At 43.3% G+C, this 21,469-nt stretch overlaps 1 protein-coding gene across 1 annotated transcript in view; it reads right to left on the bottom strand.

Annotated features, from left to right (window-relative positions):
- Positions 1,711–21,469, bottom strand: part of TXNRD3 (thioredoxin reductase 3) — a gene marked incomplete at its 5' end in the record, with an annotated part of 60,534 nt that continues 40,775 nt past the window's right edge. The window contains 3 exon segments of the mRNA XM_013982024.2: positions 1,711–2,288; positions 2,522–2,656; positions 8,587–8,682. Of these exon segments, the coding sequence (XP_013837478.2) occupies positions 2,226–2,288; positions 2,522–2,656; positions 8,587–8,682 (294 nt within the window).

Raw genomic sequence — 21,469 nt, 5'->3', positions numbered from 1 at the left:
CACAGCAAGTCCCCAGCCTCTCCTTGGTTCCCTCAGGTCTGTGGTCTGAGAACTACTTTCAGGCAGAAAGTTGGGGCAAGGGCAGGTATCACTTCATTGTTCTCCTCCCTTGGGGACCACAGTTCTGCACTGTCTGAAGGCAGGATGTCCTGTTTGTTTACTGAGGGACGCTACCTCTGGTGCCCCGCTGCTCAAGCAGGGGCGGGAGTGTTGGCTCAGTGGATGCCCCAAACTCGGGCCGTGAATTCCAGAAGGCTGACATCACTCCCAGCCTAGATGCCTTGCATGGCTCTCTGATGGAAAACAGAACCACTTAAGAAACCTGCTAGTCCCACAAACACATAAAGTGCACCAAAGCACGTCACACCACAACTATCACAGCCTGGGCTGTCTCAACACCAGCTCCAACCGACTCCCTCACTCCACGAGAGGGTCACAGTTAGGGGCCCAAGTGCTCCAGGAGCAAAGCCATCCAGACAGGGCAGGAGAGTGGCCATAGCTTAAGCTGTAGTCCTTTGATGACCAATATGAGAGGTGACAACCATCTCTTCTGCCGCGTGTCACTGCTCACCAGATCAACTGTGGTAACACGAGGCTGTGGTTGCCCAACGCAGGCTCTGCCAGTGCTTGACTGGTCCATAGACCTTCATCTGACACCGACTGGCTAGACTGCTGTGTGTCCATGTTTACTGCCCTACGCTCAGTGCAAGGCAGAGTCAGGACTACCAGGGTCCCCGGTTCTGCTTTATGTGGGTTCTGGAAACATGTGGCTGTGTGTGTGTGTATGTGGTACTCAATAATACAGTAACAAAAAAAATTTTTTTTAATTATCTTACCCAAGATTTTAGTTGCAGCTGTTGAAAGCACTATTCAAGGCCTTCTCCATTTTGCTTTTAATCTTTGAAATCCTATTCATCACTCACAACTCAGCTGCTTATATTACGCTCTGTTCAACTGGCCCCCAAAGCACACCCAGAGGAACACAGAGCATCCCTCAGTCTCCTGCCGAGGAGTTTCCACCTCAGTTATAGCAGTGCACCTGCCTCATTTGTCTGTCTCCCCAGTGCCCAGTCTGCATACATTACTCTGGGTGCCCACCCTGCTCCATCTGGCTCCTCCACTTGCAGGGAGGGCAGCAAATGCCCTGTCCACAGGTGGTGTCCCTAACTGTTCACTGCCTTAAAGTCTCCTCTAAAATGTGTGCCTAGGAGTTACCATCATGGCTCAGTGGTAAAGAACCTGACTAGTATCCATGAGGACATGGGTTCGATCCCTGGCCTCGCTCAGTGGGTTAAGGATCCACCAGTGCTGTGAGCTGTGGTTAGGCTACAGATGCAGCTTGTATCCCGTGTTGTTAGGGCTATGGCGTAGGCTGGCAGCTGTAGCTCCAATTCGACCCCTAGCCTGGGAACTTCCGTATGCCGAAGGTATGGCCCTAAAAAGTAAAACAAAACAAAACAAAACAAAAAACATGTGCCTAGACGTTCTGACCGCAGAACCAGTAGGCTAGTGGCCACAGGGGAGCACTTCAGCCTAGAACACTCGACTCAGTGCTTTACATCTGCACCTCAAGGAACAAGATTCCCAAAGGACCCCCAGGCCCACCTCAAGGGCCTTTTAAAAAAGATGCCAACAGGTGTACAAATTTAAATCTCCTAATATCACCCATTCATGTACTGAACCTGATATCAGGAAATAGACTGTGAACAGAATCATTTTAAATCGTTTTAAATTAGATTTCTCATAACATACTATTGAGAACCCTTTAATGTTACTCTTAAGCTCAGCATGGTCTGACGTGAGCTCTTCTGCTCAGTCAGGGGCTTAAAGTGGAGAATGGCCAGGTGGTCGCCACTGGGGACCAGGCCGGGGAGAGGCGGGTTGTGACCGCCAAGAAAAAGTGCCCACAGCAGGAGATGGTGGGCGCCGCTTTCCACCACCCGTGCCTGCGGCTGTGGAGCTGAGCAGACCCACTTTAGTCAGTTTCACAACAAAATAATTCCAGGGAATCAACAAAGCAAGAGGGAAAATGCAGCATCCAGGGACGATGGATGAGTTGGGAAGAGGTCGGTCCTGGCTCACCTCTGGGCGGGCTTCGAGCAAGGACGTCAAGGAGGCAGCGTAGCTGCCCCTCCCCGTCAGCAGGCCAGGCAGGCACCGCTGCTGTCCTGTCTCCCTGTCCGTGCTCACAGGCGCAGACGAGACTACACAGCAGCAACTTAGCCTCAGCAGCCCTTCTGAGTGACATCCAGGCCCGACGCCTTCGTGATCTGCAACGTTGTGAACACCTGTCCCACAGGAGGATAGAACAGGGTTCACAGTTAGCTGTTAGCACGTCCTGAATGTTACACCAACCTTATCCTTTAAAATATACAAGTCCCACAGCACAGCTTAGCAAACGCATTCTCCTTTAAAATATACAAAGCAGTTACTAAAACAAAACCTTTCTACAGACAATGTGCTTTGTCACAGTTTTTCAAATGACATCAGTTAGGTCCACTGGAAAAGCCCTGTTTCCTACCTCAGCACATGTGGGGTGGATTCCAATGGTGTCGTCAAGAAGCTGCTTCGTGAGCCCACATTTCATGGCGGCTGCGAACCCCTGGATAATCTCGCCAGCATTCGGTCCAAGAACATGAAATCCTATCACCCGATCCTTTCAAGGGGAAGCCAAGGAGGTTAACCATCTGAATAGGAAGCTAGTCACTGCAAGTTCACATCTGACATTTACAGCATCACCCACAGAAGAGCAAGCCTAACACTGAGCCAAGAAGAGCACGTGACCATGACACCAAGCCCAGTAAGAATCTGTTCAACGAGCCAGTAAATGCACATCCTGAGTTAATTTGACTCAAATTTACCAGAACGAGCAATTTGCCCGCTGCATGAAGGGACCATGAGGGTAATGTACATCCCCAGTGATGCTTGAGGCGGCGCTAGACACACAGCAAATCCCAGTTAGAGGCTGATTTCAAGTTCCAGGGCAGCAGGTTCTGCTCTGCTGGGACAGCAGGGACTCCTGGTCCAGGAAGCTGGTGGCTGGCTCCAACCCAGCTCAGAGGAGACCAGGGCTCCAGCACTGTGCAGCAGGGACTCAGCTCAGGTCTTGGCACACACAGTGGAGGAAGCGGGCTCAGTGCATCACCAGTGCCTTCCCAGCCCTCTGGCTGTCATTGGTCAGTGTTTCCCCACCCTCCTCTCTCATCTAGAGCTTGGAGTAAAAGCACAAGGTGGAGAGGGAGCAGGACACACAGCTGGAGCCAGGGCCCCACCTTCCAGGCAGCCTGTGTGCAGGCTGTGGGGGAAGGGTGGGCCCAGACCACAGAGGTGGCTGGACTGGCACCTCCAAGGGGGTGCATGCATGGCAAGGTGGGCCAGAAGCAGCCCAGAGAGGGGGCGTCTGACAAACCTCAATTACAGGTGAAATTCCCCATTTTCACTATAGCCCTGCCCAGGAAGACAGTGAGGGACAGGGTGACATTCTAGATGTCAGAGAAGATCAGGCAGTGCGTGACTGCCCGTGTCTGTCGGCCAGTGTGTGACGGTGTGTGAGAGCCAGTGTGTAAGGGCCAGTGTGTGAGAGCCAGTATGTGCTGGCTACTGTGTGATGGCCTGTGAATGATGGTCCGTGTGTGTCAGCCAGTGTGTGACGGCCACTGTATGACAGCCAGTGTGTAACATTCAGTGCGTGACAGGCAGTGTGTCTTGGCCAGTGCTTGACGGCCAGTGTGTGATAGCAAAGTGGGGCCATGCAGGCAGCAGTGGTGAGGGAGCAACACCGGGGGGGTGTATCCTGACCAGGAGCCAACCAGTAGCCTGGGATGCCCTGCTCTCCTAGTTGGAGAGTAAGGCGAGTGCAGACGTGGGGAGGAAGCACCTTAAGTCTGTGTGACTCTGACATTCCGCAGATATGGGCAATTTCCCATCTGACCTCCCCAGAGACACTATAGGCTCTTAGGGAGGAAGGCAGCCATTGCACACCATCTGCGCTCAGCGCTGTCTACAAGGCAGGAGGTGATGATGCTGTGCTCTGACCCAGCAGTGAGGGGTGTGTGAGGGTCAGTCCCCTGCTGCCTCCACCCCCTGAGCCTCCTCCAATGAATTACTAATGACTCCTTTTGCATATGTGTAAGCATTTCCTTCTAAAGCCTCTGGACCTGCATTCTGTCAACAGGCAGACCTCCTTTTATAGCACTTTGCAAATGTTGAGCTTCTCACAAACTGAAGGATTGTGGCAACTTTGCGCCAAGCACATCTCCTGGCACTGTTTTTCCAAGAGACACTTTGTGTCTCTGTGTCACATTCTGGTAATTCTCACAATGTTCCAAAGTTCTTCATCATTATATTTGTTATAGTGACCTGTGATCGGTGATCTCTGATGTTACCATTATAATTGTTTTGAGGCCAAGAACTGTGCACACATAAGACAGTGAACTTAAGAAATGTATGTGTTCTGTTTGTGGAGTCAGACTGGCTGGTCACCCCTCCTCAGGCCTCCCTATTCCCTGTGACACAACAGGGAAATTAACGATCAGTAACCCTACAAGGCCTCTAAGTGTTTAAGTGAAAGGAAGCATAGCACATCTCTCATTTTAAGTCAAAAGAGAAATGATGAAGCTTCGTGAGGAAGGCATGTGATAGCGAGGCCTCTTGTGTCAAATGGTTAACCAAGCGGTAAGAGCAAAGCAAAGTTCTTAAAGGGAATTAAAATAATGTGATCCCTATCAAATTATCTATGACATTTCTCACAGAACTAGAACACATAATCCTAAAACCTACATGGGAACCATAAAAGACCTCAAATTGTCAAAGCAATCCTGAGAGGAAAAAACCAAGCAGGAGGCATAACTCTCCCAGACTTCAGACAGTATTACAAAACTACAGCAATCAAGACAGTGTGGTACAGGTGCAAAAACAGACATACAGACCAATGGAACAGAATAGAGCCCAAAAAAAAAAAAAAAAAACAAACAAACAAACAAAAAAAAACCAGACATGTATAGTCAATTAATCTTGGACAAAAGAGGCAGGATGTAAAATGGGAAAAAGACAGTCTCTTCAGCAAGTGGTGCTGGGAAAGCTGGACAGTGCCTGTAAATTAGTGAAACTGGAACACACCCTCACACCATGCACAAAAATAAACTCAAGATGGCTTAAAGGCTTAAACATAAGACAAGACACCATCAAACTCCTAGAAGAGAACATAGGCAAAACATTTTGTGTCATCAGTGGTACAAATGTTTTCTTAGTTCAGTCTCCCAAGGCAACAGAAATAAAAACAAAAGTGAACAAATGGGACCTAATCAAACTTACAAGCTTTGCACAGCAAAGGAAACCATAAATAAAACAAAAGCACAACCTATGGAATGGGAGAAAATACTTGCAAATGATGCAACTGCCAAGGGCTTAACCTCAAAAATATACAAACAACTCATATAGCTCAAAAACAAAAAAGCAAAAAACCCTATGAAAAAATGGGCAGAAGACCTAAACAGACATTTCTCCAAAGACATACAGATGGCCAACAGGCACATGAAAAAACGCTCAGCACCACTAATTATTAGAAAAATGCAAATATAAACTACAACAAAATACTACTTCACTCTGGTCAGAATGGCCATCAATAAGTCTACGAATAACAAATGCTGGAGAGGGTATGGAGAAAAGGGAACCTTCTTGCACTGTTGGTTGGAATGTAAATTGGAGCAGCCACTATGGAGAAGAGTATGGAGGTTCCTCAGAAAACTAAATATAGAATTATCATAGGATCTAGTAATCCCACTCCTGGGCATATATCCAGAGAAAACTCTAATTTGAAAAGATTCATGCACCCCTATGTCAGCACTATTCATGCAGCACTATTCACAATAACCAAGACATGGAGTTAACCTAAATGTCCATCAACAGACGAATGGATAAAGAAAATGTGGTATACATATAAAATGGAATATCGTTCAGCCATAAAAAATAAAATAATGATATCTGCAGAAACATGGATGGATCTAGAGATTATCATACTGAATGAAGTCAAAGACAAGTATCATAAATACCACTTTTATGTGGAATCTAAATTATGATACAAATGAACTTATTTACAAAACAGAAAACAAACCTATGGCTACCAAAAGGGAATGTGGGGAGGGATAAATTAGGAGTTTTGGGTTAACAGATAAAAATTATTATACATAAAATAAAGAAGATCCTACTGTATAGCCCAGGGAACTATAGTTAATATCTTACAATAAACTGTAATAAAATATAAAGAAAAGAATATGAAAAGAAAATCTGAATCACTATTCTATACACCAGAAACTAACACAACATTGTAAATTAACTACACTTCAGTTTAAAAAAAAAATGCTAGTCCAGTAAAGACACAGATGATAAGAAAATGAAGCAGCCTTACTGCTGATAAGGAGAAAATCTCGGTCTCTGGATAGAAGATCAAATGAGCCACAACATCCTATAAGCCAGAGCCTAATCCAGAGGGAGGCCCCCAGCACTCTTCAGTTCTGTGAAGGCTGAGACAGGTGAGGGAGGTACATAACAAAGTTAGAACCTGGCAGAGGTTGGCTCATGAATGAGGTTCAAGCTAAGACACCGTCTCATGATGTCCAAGTGCCAGCGGAAGCAGCAAGTGCTGGTGGAGACACACAGCTCCATGAAGGTGGCTGCACTGAACAAGGGTTTTCAGTGTAGACAAAACAGCCTGCTACTGGAGGAAGATGCCACCTAGAACCTTCACAGCCAGAGAGGAGAGGTCAGTCTGTCTTCAGAGCTTCAAAGGACAGGGTGACGCTCTTGTTAGGGGCTCAAGCAGCTGGTAACAAAGTTGAAGCCATTCCCCAAATCCCAGGGCTCTGCAGAATTATGCTCAATCTACTCTGCCTGTGCTCTCTCTCTCTCCCCCGCACCCTCCCCCCCATTTTAGCCACCCTGCAGCATATGGAGTTCCCAGGTCAGGGATTAGATCCAAGGTGCGGGTACAACCTAAGCCACAGTTGCGGCAATGCCGGATCCTTAACCCACTGTGCTGGGCCAGGGATGGAACCTGCGTCTGGTGCTGCAGAGACAACACCAATCCCATTGTACCACAGTGGTAACTCCTGCTTGTGCTGTATAAATGGAACCACAAAGCCTGGTGACAGCACATCTGGGTACAACATGGTTGACTGAATTTTTAAGCTCACTGCTGAGACCTACTGCTCATAAAAAAGATTCCTTTCCAAATATGACTGCTCATAGCCCATGTACCTGATCACCCGGGAGCTCTGATGGAGATGGACAGGAGACCCAAGTGCTCTCATGCCTGCTGACCCAGCATCCTTTCTGCAGCCTGTGGACCAAGGAGCCATTTTGACTTTCAAGTCTTATTATTTAAGAAGTATGTTTTGTTAGGCTGTGGCTGCCATAAGCAGTGATTCCTCTGATGGATCTGGGCAAAGTCAACTGAAAACCTGGAAAGGATTCACCATTCTAGACGCCATTAAGAACATCTGTGATTCACAGGGAGAGGTCAAAATACCAACATTATCAGGAGTCTGGAAGAAGTTGACTCTAGCCCTCATGGATGGCTCTGAGGGGTTCAAGACCTCAGTGGAGGAAGTCACTGCAGATGTGGTGGAAACAGCAAGAGAAATGGAATTAGAAGTGGAGCCTGAAGTTGGGACTGAGTTGCTGCAATCTTATGATAAAACCGGAATGGATGTGGAATTGCTTCTTATGGGTTTGCAAAGAAAGTGATTTCCTGAGCTGGAATCTACTTCTGGTGAAGATGCTGTGAAGACTGTTGACATGACAACAAAGGACTCGGCACATTCCATACACTCAGGTGATAAAGCAGTAGCAGGGTGTGAGAGGACTGATTTCAAGTTTGGAAGTTCTACTGGGGGTAAAATGCTATCAGATAGCACTGCCTGCTCCAGAGAAGCCATACATGAAAGCCCAAGTCCATGAATGCAGCAAACTTCACTGCTGTCTTTTCTTAAGAAATGGCCACGGTCACCTGAGCTGTCAGCAGCCTGCACCCCATCAGTCAGCGGCATCAGCATCAAGGCAGGACTACCACCAGCAAAATTACAATTTGCTGCAGGCTCATATGATGGTTCAGATCTTTCAGCATAAAGTATTTTAAAGTTAAGATATATACATTGTTTTTTTTAGACAGAAGACTATTGCACACTTAATAGACTTAATATTACACTTACTCATGTATATACATGACTTTTATAAGCACTGGGAAACCAAAAATTCCATGACTCATTCAACTGCGACAGGCACTTTACAGCAGTATCTTCGAGGTCTACCTGTATTTCCAAATGCACTTAGACACACCTTACATTTTATCACTGATGCCCACATTTCCACAGATCCTGTGGTTCCAAACTGCCAAGTTAGCCAGCTCCCATGATTTTGAGAAGGTAAGTCACCTGTTCAATCTCTGCAAACACTGTGCCTGGGTAATAGTTTGAAGGGTTTCTGCCTGGCCCCTAGAGCTGTCTTTAAATAGATCACAAAAATCCAAACACTAGAATACAAGCTACATTTTAAAATGAGAGCATTTCTGCCACAAACCATATGACGTACATTGTCCAATTTATTGCAGATTATCTTCGCATAACAAGTATTGTTGTCTCTGCAGGCCACTGTCCACTCAAGAGGCCAGAAAAGAGTGTGGTAGACCTGAAAGAGAGGGGCCAGGGTCAGTGTCTGTGGAAAACACTCCTTGACAGGCTCCTTAATGATACAAAATTGATAGCTCTTAGAAGCTTAAACTCGAGCGGCCCAGCTGATGTGTCTGATGACAGTATCCAGGCCAGAGTCCTCACCTGCCAACTGCAAATGTGTTGACCTTCCTTTGGCTCTGCTGTTGGTCAGAAAAAAAAATCTCCTATTAAGTAGATTCAGTTTTCAAGCATTTAGGGGCTAGCAACTGCAGCAGCCACACACCAGGCCCTGTGAGGGCTAAGACAGTAAACAGGCCTGAGATCCTCCCTTTAATGAGTTTACCAGCTGCCTTCAAGCTTCATATTCAAACCAAGCCTATGAAAAGCGGAAGAAACAAGATTGTTCCAGCCAACCGTGGGTTCGAGGATCACTGTCCTGCCACTAGAAGCCCCCTGACCAGCCCTCTAAGGCTCCCAACCTGCTCAGCTTCAGGGACAGAACACAGGTTCCCAGTCCCAGGTGGCCACAACTCCCACGGCTGCTCCCTGTCCACAGAGAAGGCAGGGGTCTGAGTGTGGTGCCGGGGTGAGAATGTTCTCAAACCTGCTGGGAAGGACTTAAATACTGAGGATTTGTTATTTAAAAAATTTTGGAAGTTCCCAGGCTAGGGGTCAAATCAGAGCTGTAGCCACTGGCCTATGGCACAGCCACTGCAACGCTGGATCTGAGCTACATCTGTGAGCTACACCACAGCTCAGAGGCAATGCTGGATCCTTAACTCATTGAGCAAGGCCAGGCATTGAACCTGCGTCCTCATGGATTATTAGTCAGGTTCATTTCCACTGAGCCACAATGGGAACTCCACATTTGTTCCCTTTTGTTTTTATTTCTGTTGCCTTGGGAGACTGAACTAAGAAAACTTTTGTACCATGATGACACAAAATGTTTTGCCTATGTTCTCTTCTAGGAGTTTGATGGTGTCTTGTCTTATGTTTAAGCCTTTAAGCCATCTTGAGTTTATTTTTGTGCATGGTGTGAGGGTGTGTTCCAGTTTCACTAATTTACAGGCACTGTCCAGCTTTCCCAGCACCACTTGCTGAAGAGACTGTCTTTTTCCCATTTTACATCCTGCCTCTTTTGTCCAAGATTAATTGACTATACATGTCTGGTTTTTTTTTTTTTTGTTTTTTTTGTTTTTTTTTTGGGGGGGGCTCTATTCTGTTCCATTGGTCTGTATGTCTGTTTTTGTACCTGTACCACACTGTCTTGATTATGGTAGCTTTAAAGTATTGTGTGAAATCTAGGAGAGATATGCCTCCTGCTTAGTTTTTATCCTCAGGATTGCTTTGGCAATTCTGGTCTTTCACGGTTCCATATAAATTTTTGGATTGTTCTAGTTCTTTGAAAAATGTCACAGGTGATTTGATAGGGATCTCATTAAATGTGTAGATTGCTTTGGATAGTATGGTCATTGTAACAATAGTAACTCTCCCAATCCAGAAGCATGGAATATCTTTCCATTTCTTTGAATCCTCTTTAATTTCCTTGATTAATGTTTTATTATAGTTTTCAGCATATAAGTCTTTCACCTCCTTGGTCAGGTTTATTTCTAGCTACTTTACTATTTTGAGTGCAATTTTAAAAGTTTTTTTATATTCTTTTTCTTTTTTTTTCTTTTTTTTTTTTTTTTTTTTTTGTCTTTTTGTCTTTTGTTGTTGTTGTTGTTGTTGTTGCTATTTCTTGGGCCGCTCCCGCGGCATATGGAGGTTCCCAGGCTAGGGGTCGAATCAGAGCTGCAACCACCGGCCTACGCCAGAGCCACAGCAATGCGGGATCCAGCCGCGTCTGCAACCTACACCACAGCTCACGGCAACGCCGGATCGTTAACCCACTGAGCAAGGGCAGAGACCGAACCCGCAACCTCATGGTTCCTAGTTGGATTCGTTAACCACTGCGCCACGACGGGAACTCCTATATTCTTTTTCTAACATCACATTGTATACAGAAATGAAACTGATTTCTGAAAGTTAATCTTGTGTTCTGCTACTCTGCTGAATTCATTGATCAGTTTGAATAGTTTTTGTGTGGAGTCCTTAAGGTTTTCTATATTATAGTAAACCTGCAAAGAATGACAATTTTATCTCTTTTCTTCCAACCTGGATACCTTTTATTTCTTTTGTTTGTCTGACTGCTGTGGCTAGGACTTAGAATACCATGTTGAATAAAAGTGGTAAGAGTGGGCATTCTTATCTCATTCCAGATTTTAGCAGGAAGGCTTTTAGCTCTTCTCTATTGAGTCATTACATTGCCTGTGGGTTTATCATAAATGGCTTTTATTATGTTAAGGTACGTTCCCTCTATACACACTTTGGTAAGGGTTGTTTTCATGAATGGATGTTGGATTTTGTCAAATGCTTTTTCTGCATCTTATTGAGATCATCATGTGGTTTTGGGCTTTTCTTTTGTTGATGTGATGTATGATGTTGATTTATTTGCATATGTTGAACCACCCTTGTGAACTTGGGATGAATCCCACTTGGTTGTGGTGTATGACTTTTTTGAATCCATTGTTGGATTTGGTTGACCAAAATTTTGTTGAGAATTTCTGCATCTATATTCATCAAAGATTTTGCCCTATACTTTTCTTTTTTGGTAGTATCTTTGTCTGGTTTTGGTATTAGGGTGTTAGTGGCTTCACGGAATGTCTTTGGGAGTGTTCCTTCTTCTTCTTCAATCTTTTGGAAAAGTTTAAGGAGGATGGGTATAAGTTCCTCTTTGTATGCTTGGTAGAATTCACCTGTGAAGCCATCTGATCCTGGATTTTTGTTGTAGGTAGTGTTTTTATTTCATATTCAATTACATTTTTAGTAATTGGTCTGTTTAGTTGATCTATTTCTTCTTGATTCAGTTTTGGTGGGCTGTATGTCTCTAGAAAGTTGTCCATTTCTTCTAGGTCATCAAATTTGTTGGCATATAATTGTTCATAGTATTCTCTTACTTTTTTTTGTATTTCTGGAGTGTCTATTGAGATTTCTTTTTCAATTCTTATTTTGTTTATTTGAGTTCTCTCCTCTGTTCTTGGTGAGTCTGGCCAGAGGTGTGTCAATTTTGTTTACCCTTTCAAAGAATCACCTCTTGGTTTTATTGATTTTTCTATTGTTTTAAAATATCTATTATACTGATTTCCTCTCTGATCTTTATTATTTTCTTCTTTCTTCTAAGTTTAGGTTTGGCTTGTTCTTTTTCTGATTTGTTTAGGTGGTAGGTTAGGTTGTTGATTTGAGATTTTTCTTCTTTTCTGAGGAAGGCCTGTATTACTACGAACTTTCCTCTAAGAACTGCTTTCAGGGCATCTCATAGATTTTGTATAGTTGTTTTTTCATTGTCATTCGTCTCAAGGTATTCTTAAATTTCCTTTGTGATTTCCTCACTTACCAATTTTTTTTTAGTAGCATGTTGTTTAGTCTCCATGTAGTCAGTGTTTTCTCATTTCTTTTCCTGTGGTTGATTTCTATTTTCATGCCATTATGGTCAGAGAAGATACCTGAAATAATTTCTATAATCTTAAATTTGTTGAGGTTAGTTTTATGCCCCAGTATATGGTCTTTCCTTGAGAATGTTCCTTGAAAAGAATGTATAGTCTGTTTTTTGGATATAATGTCCTAAAAATATTAATTAAGTCTATCCGTTTTATTATGTCATTTAGGATCTCTGTTGCCTTGTTGATTTTCTGTCTAGAGGATCTCTCCATTGAGGTGAGTGGGATGTTAAAATCTACTATTATTGCATTCCCATCAATTTCTCCTTTTATGTCTGTTACTATTTGTTGTATATATTTGGGTGCTCCAATATTAGGGGCATATACATTGACTAGTGTAATATTCTTTTCTTGAATGGATCCTTTTATCATTAAACAGTGTCCTTAAAGGTACTTTATGGGCCTTTGTTTTAAAGTCTATTTTGTCTGATATGAGTATTGCAATTCCCACTTTCCTGACATTTCCATTCCTATGAAGTATCTTTTTCCATCTCCTCACTTTCAATTTATATGTGTCCTTTGCCCTAAGGTGGGTCCCCTATAGGCAGCATATTGTAGGCTCTTTTTTTTTTTTTTTTTTTTGCCATTTCTTGGGCTGCTCCTGTGGCATATGGAGGTTCCAGGCTAGGGGTTGAATCGGAGCTATAGCCACCGGCCTACACCACAGCCACACGGGATCCAAGCCGCGTCTGCGACCTACACCACAGCTCATGGCAACGCCAGATCCTTAACCCACTGAGCAAGGCCAGGGATCCAACCCACAACCTCATGGTTGCTAGTCAGATTCGTTAACCACTGAGCCACGAGGAGAACTCCCCTACTGTAGGCTTTTTTAAAATATCCAGTCTGTGACTCTGTGTCTTTTAATTGGAGCATTCAATCCATGGACAGTTAAGGTAATTATTGATAAATATATATATTTATTGCTGTAAATACATATTTTCCAGTTGCTTCTATGTTTTTTAATTGATTCTATATTTCTCTTTTGTTCCCTTCTTACTCTTTTTTTGGTTGGACTATTTCCTTTTATTTTATGTTTGTACCCTCTTTTTTGTTGTTGTTGTTAATATATTGTTTGTTTTTGATTTGTAGATGCCCAGTTTTTCAAGTGCATTAACTACTTCCTATATCTGCCTGCTTCAGACTGACAGTCATGTGGGCTCAAACACTTTCTAAAAAAAAAAAAGAGCAGAATCTAGATTTTCTCACTCTCCTTCCCCATACTTTATGATTTTGATGTCCTCTTTTACATCTTCATGTTTATTCTCTTGCTGTTTCTTGAGTTTATTATTGCCTTCACAATTACTTTCTTTTTTCTTTTTGATCTGTATATGGATTATTGAAGTGATTACCATTGTGATTTTCTCCATCCCATATCTTCTTATATCGCCTATTCAGAGGAGACATTTCAGTATTTCTTTCATAATAGGTTTAGTATTGCTGTATTCTTTTAGTTTTTGTTTGTCTGAGAAATTCTTTTTTTTTTTTTTTTTTTTTTTTTTTTGGCCACACCTGAGGCATGTGGAAACTCCTGGGCCAGGGATTAAATCCGAACTGCAGCTCTGACCTATAGCAGTAATGCCAGATCTTTAACCCACTATGCCAGGTGAGGGATCAAACCCATGCCTCAACAGCAACCTGAGCTACTGCAGTTGGATTCTTAACCCAGTGTACCACAGCAGGAATTCCCAGTAAAAGAAATTCTTTATTTCTCCTATTTTACATGGTAATTTTGCTGGGTAGGGTATTCTAGGTTACAAATTTTTCCCTTTTAGAACTTTGAGTATATCTTGCCACTCTCTTCTGGCCTGTAGTATTTCTGCAGAGAAATCAGCTGATAGCCTTATGGGGATTCCCTTATAAATAACTCTTTGTTTTTCTTTCACTGCCTTTAGAATCCTCTCCTTGGCTTTAACTTTTGCAATTTTTATTATAAAATGACTTGGTGTGGGTCTTTTTGGGTTCAACTTGTTTGGGACCCTCTGTGCTTCTTGTATCTTGATATCTGTTCCCTTTAGATTTGGAAAGTTTTCAGCCATAATTTCTTCAAATATATTTTCAATCTTCTTTTACCTTTCTTCTCCTTTCAGGGTCCCTATTATATGTAGTTTGGCATACTTTATATTATGCCATAGCTCTCCTACATTGCTTTCATTTGTTTTCATTTGGTTTGCTGTCACCTGTCCTTATCAGGTGATTTCCATTATTCTATCTTGCAAGTCACTTATTTGTTCTTCTGCATTATTCATTTTGCTCTTTGATGCCTTTAACTCAGTTTGTGTCTCTGAAAGTGAATTTTCTAATTGTTCTTGGCTTCTCCTTATGGTTTCTAGTTTCATTCTCAAGTAACCTGCATCACTGTTGACAGCAGTTCTTAATTCCTTCGGTATTTTCATTGCCTCCTTTTTGAACTCAGTGTCTGTTAGACTGCAGAGGTCTGTTTCATTGTTTTCTCCTTCAGGGGAATTCTCCTATTCTTTTAACTGGGAATGGCTCTGAGCTTCTTCATTTGGTTTATAGTTTTCTTATTCTGTGAGTTTAGGGAAAACAATTATCTACTGTATTCTTGGAGGGCTATTTTATATGTGGGAGCATCCCTGAGTAGCTTGTGAGGGCTTTTGATTTTCTGGCATGAGGGTGGCTTTTGGTTTGGATTCTTGCTGTCTCTTTCCTTAGTGTGTGTAAGCTGTTAACCCTTGACAGGGGGTGTGAAGGTGTATGGCCTGTGCATGCTTCCAGGGAGGTGGCGCCAATGGGTGGCACCTGCAGGGAGCATCTGGTCACTGGGCCCTTGACAGTGGCAGGGACCCATGGGGAGGCGGGGGCCATGCGCAGGGCCCTTGGCAGCAGAGTGTGTTTATTTCCAGGGAGGTGAGAGCAATAGGTGATGTTCAGTTGCAGGGCCCTCCTCGGTGGTGACCCCTGAGGTATCTGGGGCCACAGGCGGTGCCTTTTCACAGATGCTTGGTGGCAGGCTAGGCCCACCTCTGGAGTCTGAGATGACTGCAGCAGTTTGTACTTGCTGTTGTAGCCCATGCAAGAGGCACCCTGCTACCTGAGAGCGTGTGCAGAGGAAAATATTCCTATGGTGGCCCCACCCCTCTTCCTCTCACCCTCCCCCAAAGTGGTGCCTTGCATCTCCTGTGGGCCCAGACCTCCTCCTTCAGCCCGTGGCACACTGCTCCCTAGCCCCTGAGGCTGTCTCCACACAGTCAATCCTAGTCCTCTCCCCAGAATGACCTCCAGGGCCTAAGTCTCAGCACCCAGCCCCTTCCAAGCATCTCAGGTTGAAGTGTCCCAGGAGGTGGTACTGATGGTATGTGTGGCTTTCTCTCTACTTTGCCCTCCTCAGTCCAGCTTCTGTGCTTTTCTCTGAGGCCTTGAGGTTCCCCCTCTATACTGCCTGATGCCGTCATCAGTCAAGCAGCCTTCCAGGTTGCAGATTCCTTTCCCCTTTCACAGCTCCCTCTCAGGAGTATTGGTCCAGTTCTGATTCTTTTTTTCTGTTCTCTCTTTCTCTTTCTCCATTTGTTCTACCCAGGTATGTAGAGGGTTTCTTGCCCTTTTTGGAGGTCTGAGGTCTTCTGCCAGTGTTCAGTAGATGTTCTGTGCAAATGTTGTATATATAGATTTTTTTTTAGATGTGTTTGTGGGAGAAGGTGAGCCCAACGTCTTACTTCTTTGTCATCTTTTTTTTTGTGTGTGTGTGTGTGTGTGTGCTTTTTAGGGCTGCATCCATGGCACATGGAAGTTCCCAGGCTAGGTGTCAAATTGGAGCTGTAGCTGCTGCCTATACCACAGCCACAGAAACACTGGATCCAAGCTGCATCTGTGACCTACAGTGTAGCTCATGACAATGCCAGATCACCAACCCACTGAGTGAGGAGAGAGATGGAACCTTCATCCTCATGGATACTAGTCAGGTTCATTACCGCTGAGCCACAATGGGAACTCCTCAAACATCCGTCATCTTGATTCCACCTCTGATTCTTTTTTCTTTAATAGGATTATGTATTTTATACTCTGAATGGTGTCTTTTTTTAATAAAAATGACACTAAGTTATTATAAGAATAAAAAAGTATAGAAAATCACAAAGAAAGTGGAAAAAAAAATCCCATCGTCCAGAAATAACCATTTTAAAAGTTAAGGAAGGCCATTCCCTTCGTGGCCCAGTAGTTAATGAACTCAACTAGGATCCACGAGGATGCAGGTTCGATCTCTGGCTTTGCTCAGTGGGTTAGGGATCCCGCATTGCTGTGAGCTGTGGTGCAAGTTGCAGATGTGGCTCGGATCTGTTATTGCTATGGCTGTGATGCAGGCTGGCAGCTATTGCTCTGATTCAACCCCTAGCCTGGGAATTTCCATATGTTGCAGATGCAGCCCTAAAAAGCAAAATAAAAAAAAAAAAGTTAAGCATCAATGATTAGTGCATACATATAAAGTTAAAATGAAAATTTTATTTAAAAGCTATCATGTCAATGGAACAGTATAGAAATCCAGAAGTAAACCCACACACCTATGGCCAACTAATCTATGACAAAGGAGGCAAGAATATACAATGGAAAAAAGACAGTCTCTCCAATAAGTGGTGCTGGGTAAACTGGATAGCTACATGCAAAAGAATGAAATCAGAACATTCTCTTATACCACACAGAGAAAAATAAACTCAAAAAGGCTTGAGGACCTAAACGTAAGGTCAGATACTATAAAACTCCTAGATGACGGAGTTCCTGTCGTGGCGCAGTGGTTAACGAATATGACTAGGAACCATGAGGTTTCGGGTTCAATCCCTGGCCTTGCTCAGTGGGTTAAGGATCCGGAGTTACTGTGAGCTGTGGTGTAGGTCGCAGACGCAGCTTGGATCCCGCATTGCTGTGGTGGTGGTGTAGGCCAGTGGCTACAGCTCCGATTCGACCCCTAGCCTGGGAACCTCCATATGCAGCAGGTGTGGCCCTAGAAAAGGCAAAAAGAAAAAAAAAAAAACTCATAGAGGAAAACATAGGCTGAACGCTCTTCTGACATAAACTGCAGTAGTATCTTTTTGGATCCATTTTCTACAGTAATGAAAATAAAAACAAAAATAAACAAATGGAACCTAACTAAATTGAAAGGCTTCTGTACAGCAAAGGAAACCATAAAAAAAATGAAAAGACAACTCACAGAATGGGAGAAAAATCTCTGCAAATGAAGCAGTCAATGAGAGATTAATCTTCAAAATATACAAATATCTCATGCAGCTTTATATTAAAAAAAAATCCAAAACAACCCAGTCAAAAGACATTTCTGCAAAGAAGACGGATAGCTAAAAAGCATATGAATAGATGCACACCGTCACTAATTATGCAAGAAATGCAAATCAAAACCACAATGATGTGTCCCCTCACACCAGTGAGAATGGCCATAATCAAAAAGTCTACAAACAATAAATGCTAGAAAGAGTGTGGAGAAAAGTGAACCCTCCTACTCCATTGGTGGGAATGTAAGCTAGTATAACCACTAAGGAAAACAGTATGGAGGTTCCTTAAGAAATTAAACATAGAACTACCATTATGATCCAGCAATCCTGCTCCTGGGCATATGTCTGGAGAAAACCATAACTCAAAAAAAGATTCATGCACCCCTATGTCCACTGCAGCACTATGCACAATAACCAAGACATGGAAGCAACCTCAATGTCTGTCGACAGAGGAATGGATAAAGAAGATGTGGTACATATATACAGTGGAATACTACTCAGCCATAAAAAGAATGAAATAATGCCATTTGCATCAACATGGATGGACCTAGAGATTATCATACTAAGTGAAGTCAGTCAGAAAGAGAAAGACAAATTATCATATGATATCACTTATATATGGAATCTTAAAAAAGCGATACAAATGAACTTATTTACAAAACAGAAACAGACTCACAGACTTATGGTTACCAAAGGGGAAAGCCAGGGGAGGGATAAATTAGGAGTCTGGAGTTGATTTATGCATACTACTATATATGAAATAGATAAACAACAAGGACCTACTGCACAGTACACGGAAATATACTCAATCTGTAATAACCTATATGGGAAAAGAATCTGAAAAAGAATGGCTATATACATATATATAACTGAATGACTTTGCTGTACACCTGAAACTAACACAACATTGTAAGTCAACTACACTCTGATATAAAATTAAATTTAAAAAAAGCCCCATCAATCTTCAGTTACTTGCATTAAAAATCTTTAGATTCAATGCAAAACATTATATATTTAAAAGAAAAGAAATAAATTCTTCCACATACTTTAATACAAACATTTCAATCTCTGTGGCTATTAGGAACAGAACATAAATGTTTCCTCACCTCAAGATATTATTCCTAAAACACACCCTCTAAGGTTATGAAAAGAGATGGCGCAAACTCTGAGGTTTTAAATGTGATTTCTCAATGTGATGCACTCTGTCCCTGGCACTCACACATTCCCCTCTGGCCCTCCCTGGTGTTAGCTGTTTGTTCCCTGTGGATGGAAGAAAACAGGGCCATAAGCCTCAAGCTTGAAAGCAAGTGGCTAGAGTAAGGAAAGAGAATAGATTATAGAGGTCATGGAAAACCGTGACCTCCTCTTGGAGTGCCAAGAGGGTTATGCTAGGGAAGAACTTTATATAATTAAGGCTTACAGTCCCTGTGAAGGGAACAAACAGGCCTGATGTAAAGGTTAATGTATGTCTTCCTGAGATAAGACCTGATGGTTGTTAGAACAGACTCTGTTAATCATAATCCCCCCAGGCTTGTGTGGTCCCTGTAAGTTTTATCTATAGTCTCTGCCCCCACCCCCAACACCTTTTGTTCACAATCCTAATAAAAGAAAGACCCTGAGTTTGCTCAGGGCTCTTGCTTGTTCCAGCATTAGCTTCCCTGTGTCAGGCTGATCTCCAGGCATAGCCTAAGTTATGATTGTCCTATACAATGACATTTCACCTCCTAGTACTTGGAATATTTTATTGCATTTAAGGGTTTTTTGTTGTTGCTGCTGTTGGAGAAACCCATGGCATGCAGAAGTTCCCAGGCCAGGGACAGAACCCCAGCCACAGCAGTGACCTGGGCCCCTGCAGTGACAATGCCACATCCTTAACCACTAGGCCATCAGGGACTCCTTAAGATTTTGATCTTCAGAGTTCAGATTGGGACCTTGTATTTTTCCTGAATGCTGTCCACTTACTCCAACACTCATACATGAATGTCTTTCCCCACTAGTTAAAATACCATTATTCTGACATCTTCATTCTTCTAAGCATTTGAAGTCATGTGGGTTTCAACTTCTGCTCCACTCATCCTTCTGCCTGCTGTGTGCCACTCAGTGCAACTTTAACTACTGTAGCCACGGGGTAAATTTCAGTCTAACAGGGCCATCTTCCCACCTCCTCCAGATCCTGTCATCCCAGGTATCTCTTGGCTTTTGGCCACGGAATTCCACCTCTGCTTCTGTCTTTACATGGACTTCTCCTCCTCCGTCTCCTATAAGGACACTTGCCATTGGATTTGGGGTCCACCTAGGAAATCCAGGATGATCTTATCTCAAGACTCTTAATTCCACCTGCAAAGACCTTTTTTCCAAATAAGGTCACATTCACCTGTTTTTTTTGGGGGGGATGGTGTTGTGGACATATCTTTTTTATTTTTTTTAATTTTTATTTATTTATTTATTTTTGTCTTTTTGTCTTTTTCTAGGGCCACGTCTGCAGCATATGGAGGTTCCCAGGCTAGGGGTCTAATTGGAGCTGTAGCTGCTGGCCTATGCCACAGCCACAGCAATGCGGGATCCGAGCCGCGTCTGCCACCTACACCACAGCTCATGGCAACGCTGGATCCTGAACCCACTGAGCAAGGCCAGGGATCGAACCTGCAATCTCATGGTTCCTAGTCGGATTTGTTAACCACTGAGCCACGATGGGAATTTTGACATATTTTTTTTAGAGTCAACCTTTGATCCACTCGAATGGCTAAAATCTAAAATGCCAGACAATCACAAGTGCTGGCCAAGATGAGACAAACTGGAACCCTCCTATACTGCTGCCAGGAATATAAAATGGTGCAGCCACCCTGGAAAACACTCTGGCAGGTTCTCAAAAAGCTAAACATAGAGTTTCCCTCTGACCCGGCAGTTGTTACTCCTAGGTCCAATCCAGGGAGAGGTGATAAAACTACATGCACACAAGAACCTCCACAGGAATGCTCAGAGCAGCCCTGTTCACAGCAGCCAGAAAGTGGAAGCAACTCAAACGTCCACTAGTGAAGAACGGATAAGTGCAATGTATGTGTCCATAGAGGGAATATTACTCAGCTAAAAAAGAAATAAGGTACTGACACATGTTACATCATGGATGGACCTAGAAACCAGCCTACGTCAAGGGAAAGAAGCCAGTCACGAAAGACCACACAGTAAATGGTCCCATTTCTCTGAGATGTCCACAACAGGCAAACCTACAGAGATTGGAAGTGGCTCAGTGGTGGCCTAAAGCCGAGGGTGAAGGGATGGAGGAAAGCAGGAGTGGCTGCCAATGGTGCAGGGATTCCTTCTCGATCAGTAAAACTGTTCTAAAGCTGATCATTGTTGAACAACTCTAGGAACACACTAAAATCCACTGAGTTGTAAACTGAACAGTGCATTATATCTCAATAAAGCTATCTTTTAATCGAGTTACACAAAGCTGAGTCACATACAATTATTTCACTCTCATGAACTTTTAATTTTCCATGGAGTAGGGGTACATCTTGTCTGGTCAGACTTTAATTCCATGTATGAGCCTAATATATACTCCCAAAGGTTAACAATATTAAGCATTCCATGAACATGGAACATCATTCCAATTATTTAGGTCTTTAATTTCTTTCTTTCTTTTTTTGCAGTGGGCCGCAATGAGGCATATGGAGGTTCCCAGGCTAGGGGTCCAATTGGAGCTGTAGCTGCTGGCCCACACCACAGCCACAGCAATGCTGGACTTGAGCTGTGTCTGCAACCTACACCACAGCTCACGGCAACACCAGATCCATAACCCACTGAGTGAGGCCAGGGATTGAACCCACGTCCTCATGGATACTAGTCGGGTTTGTTAACTGCTGAGCCACGAACTCTGGTCTTTAATTTCTTTGAGCAAAGTTTAATAGTATTGTGTTTTGTTCTGTTTTTTTTTTCTTTTTACTGCTGCACCTATTCATGGGCTGAGAGGGTCAACTAGAGCTGCAGCTGAGGCCTATACCACAGCTCACAGCAAGCTGGATCCAAG

The sequence above is a fragment of the Sus scrofa genome, chromosome 13, assembly GCF_000003025.6.
Source record: "Sus scrofa isolate TJ Tabasco breed Duroc chromosome 13, Sscrofa11.1, whole genome shotgun sequence".
Classification (NCBI taxonomy): domain Eukaryota; kingdom Metazoa; phylum Chordata; class Mammalia; order Artiodactyla; family Suidae; genus Sus; species Sus scrofa.
This window is presented reverse-complemented; position numbering and strand designations above follow the sequence as displayed.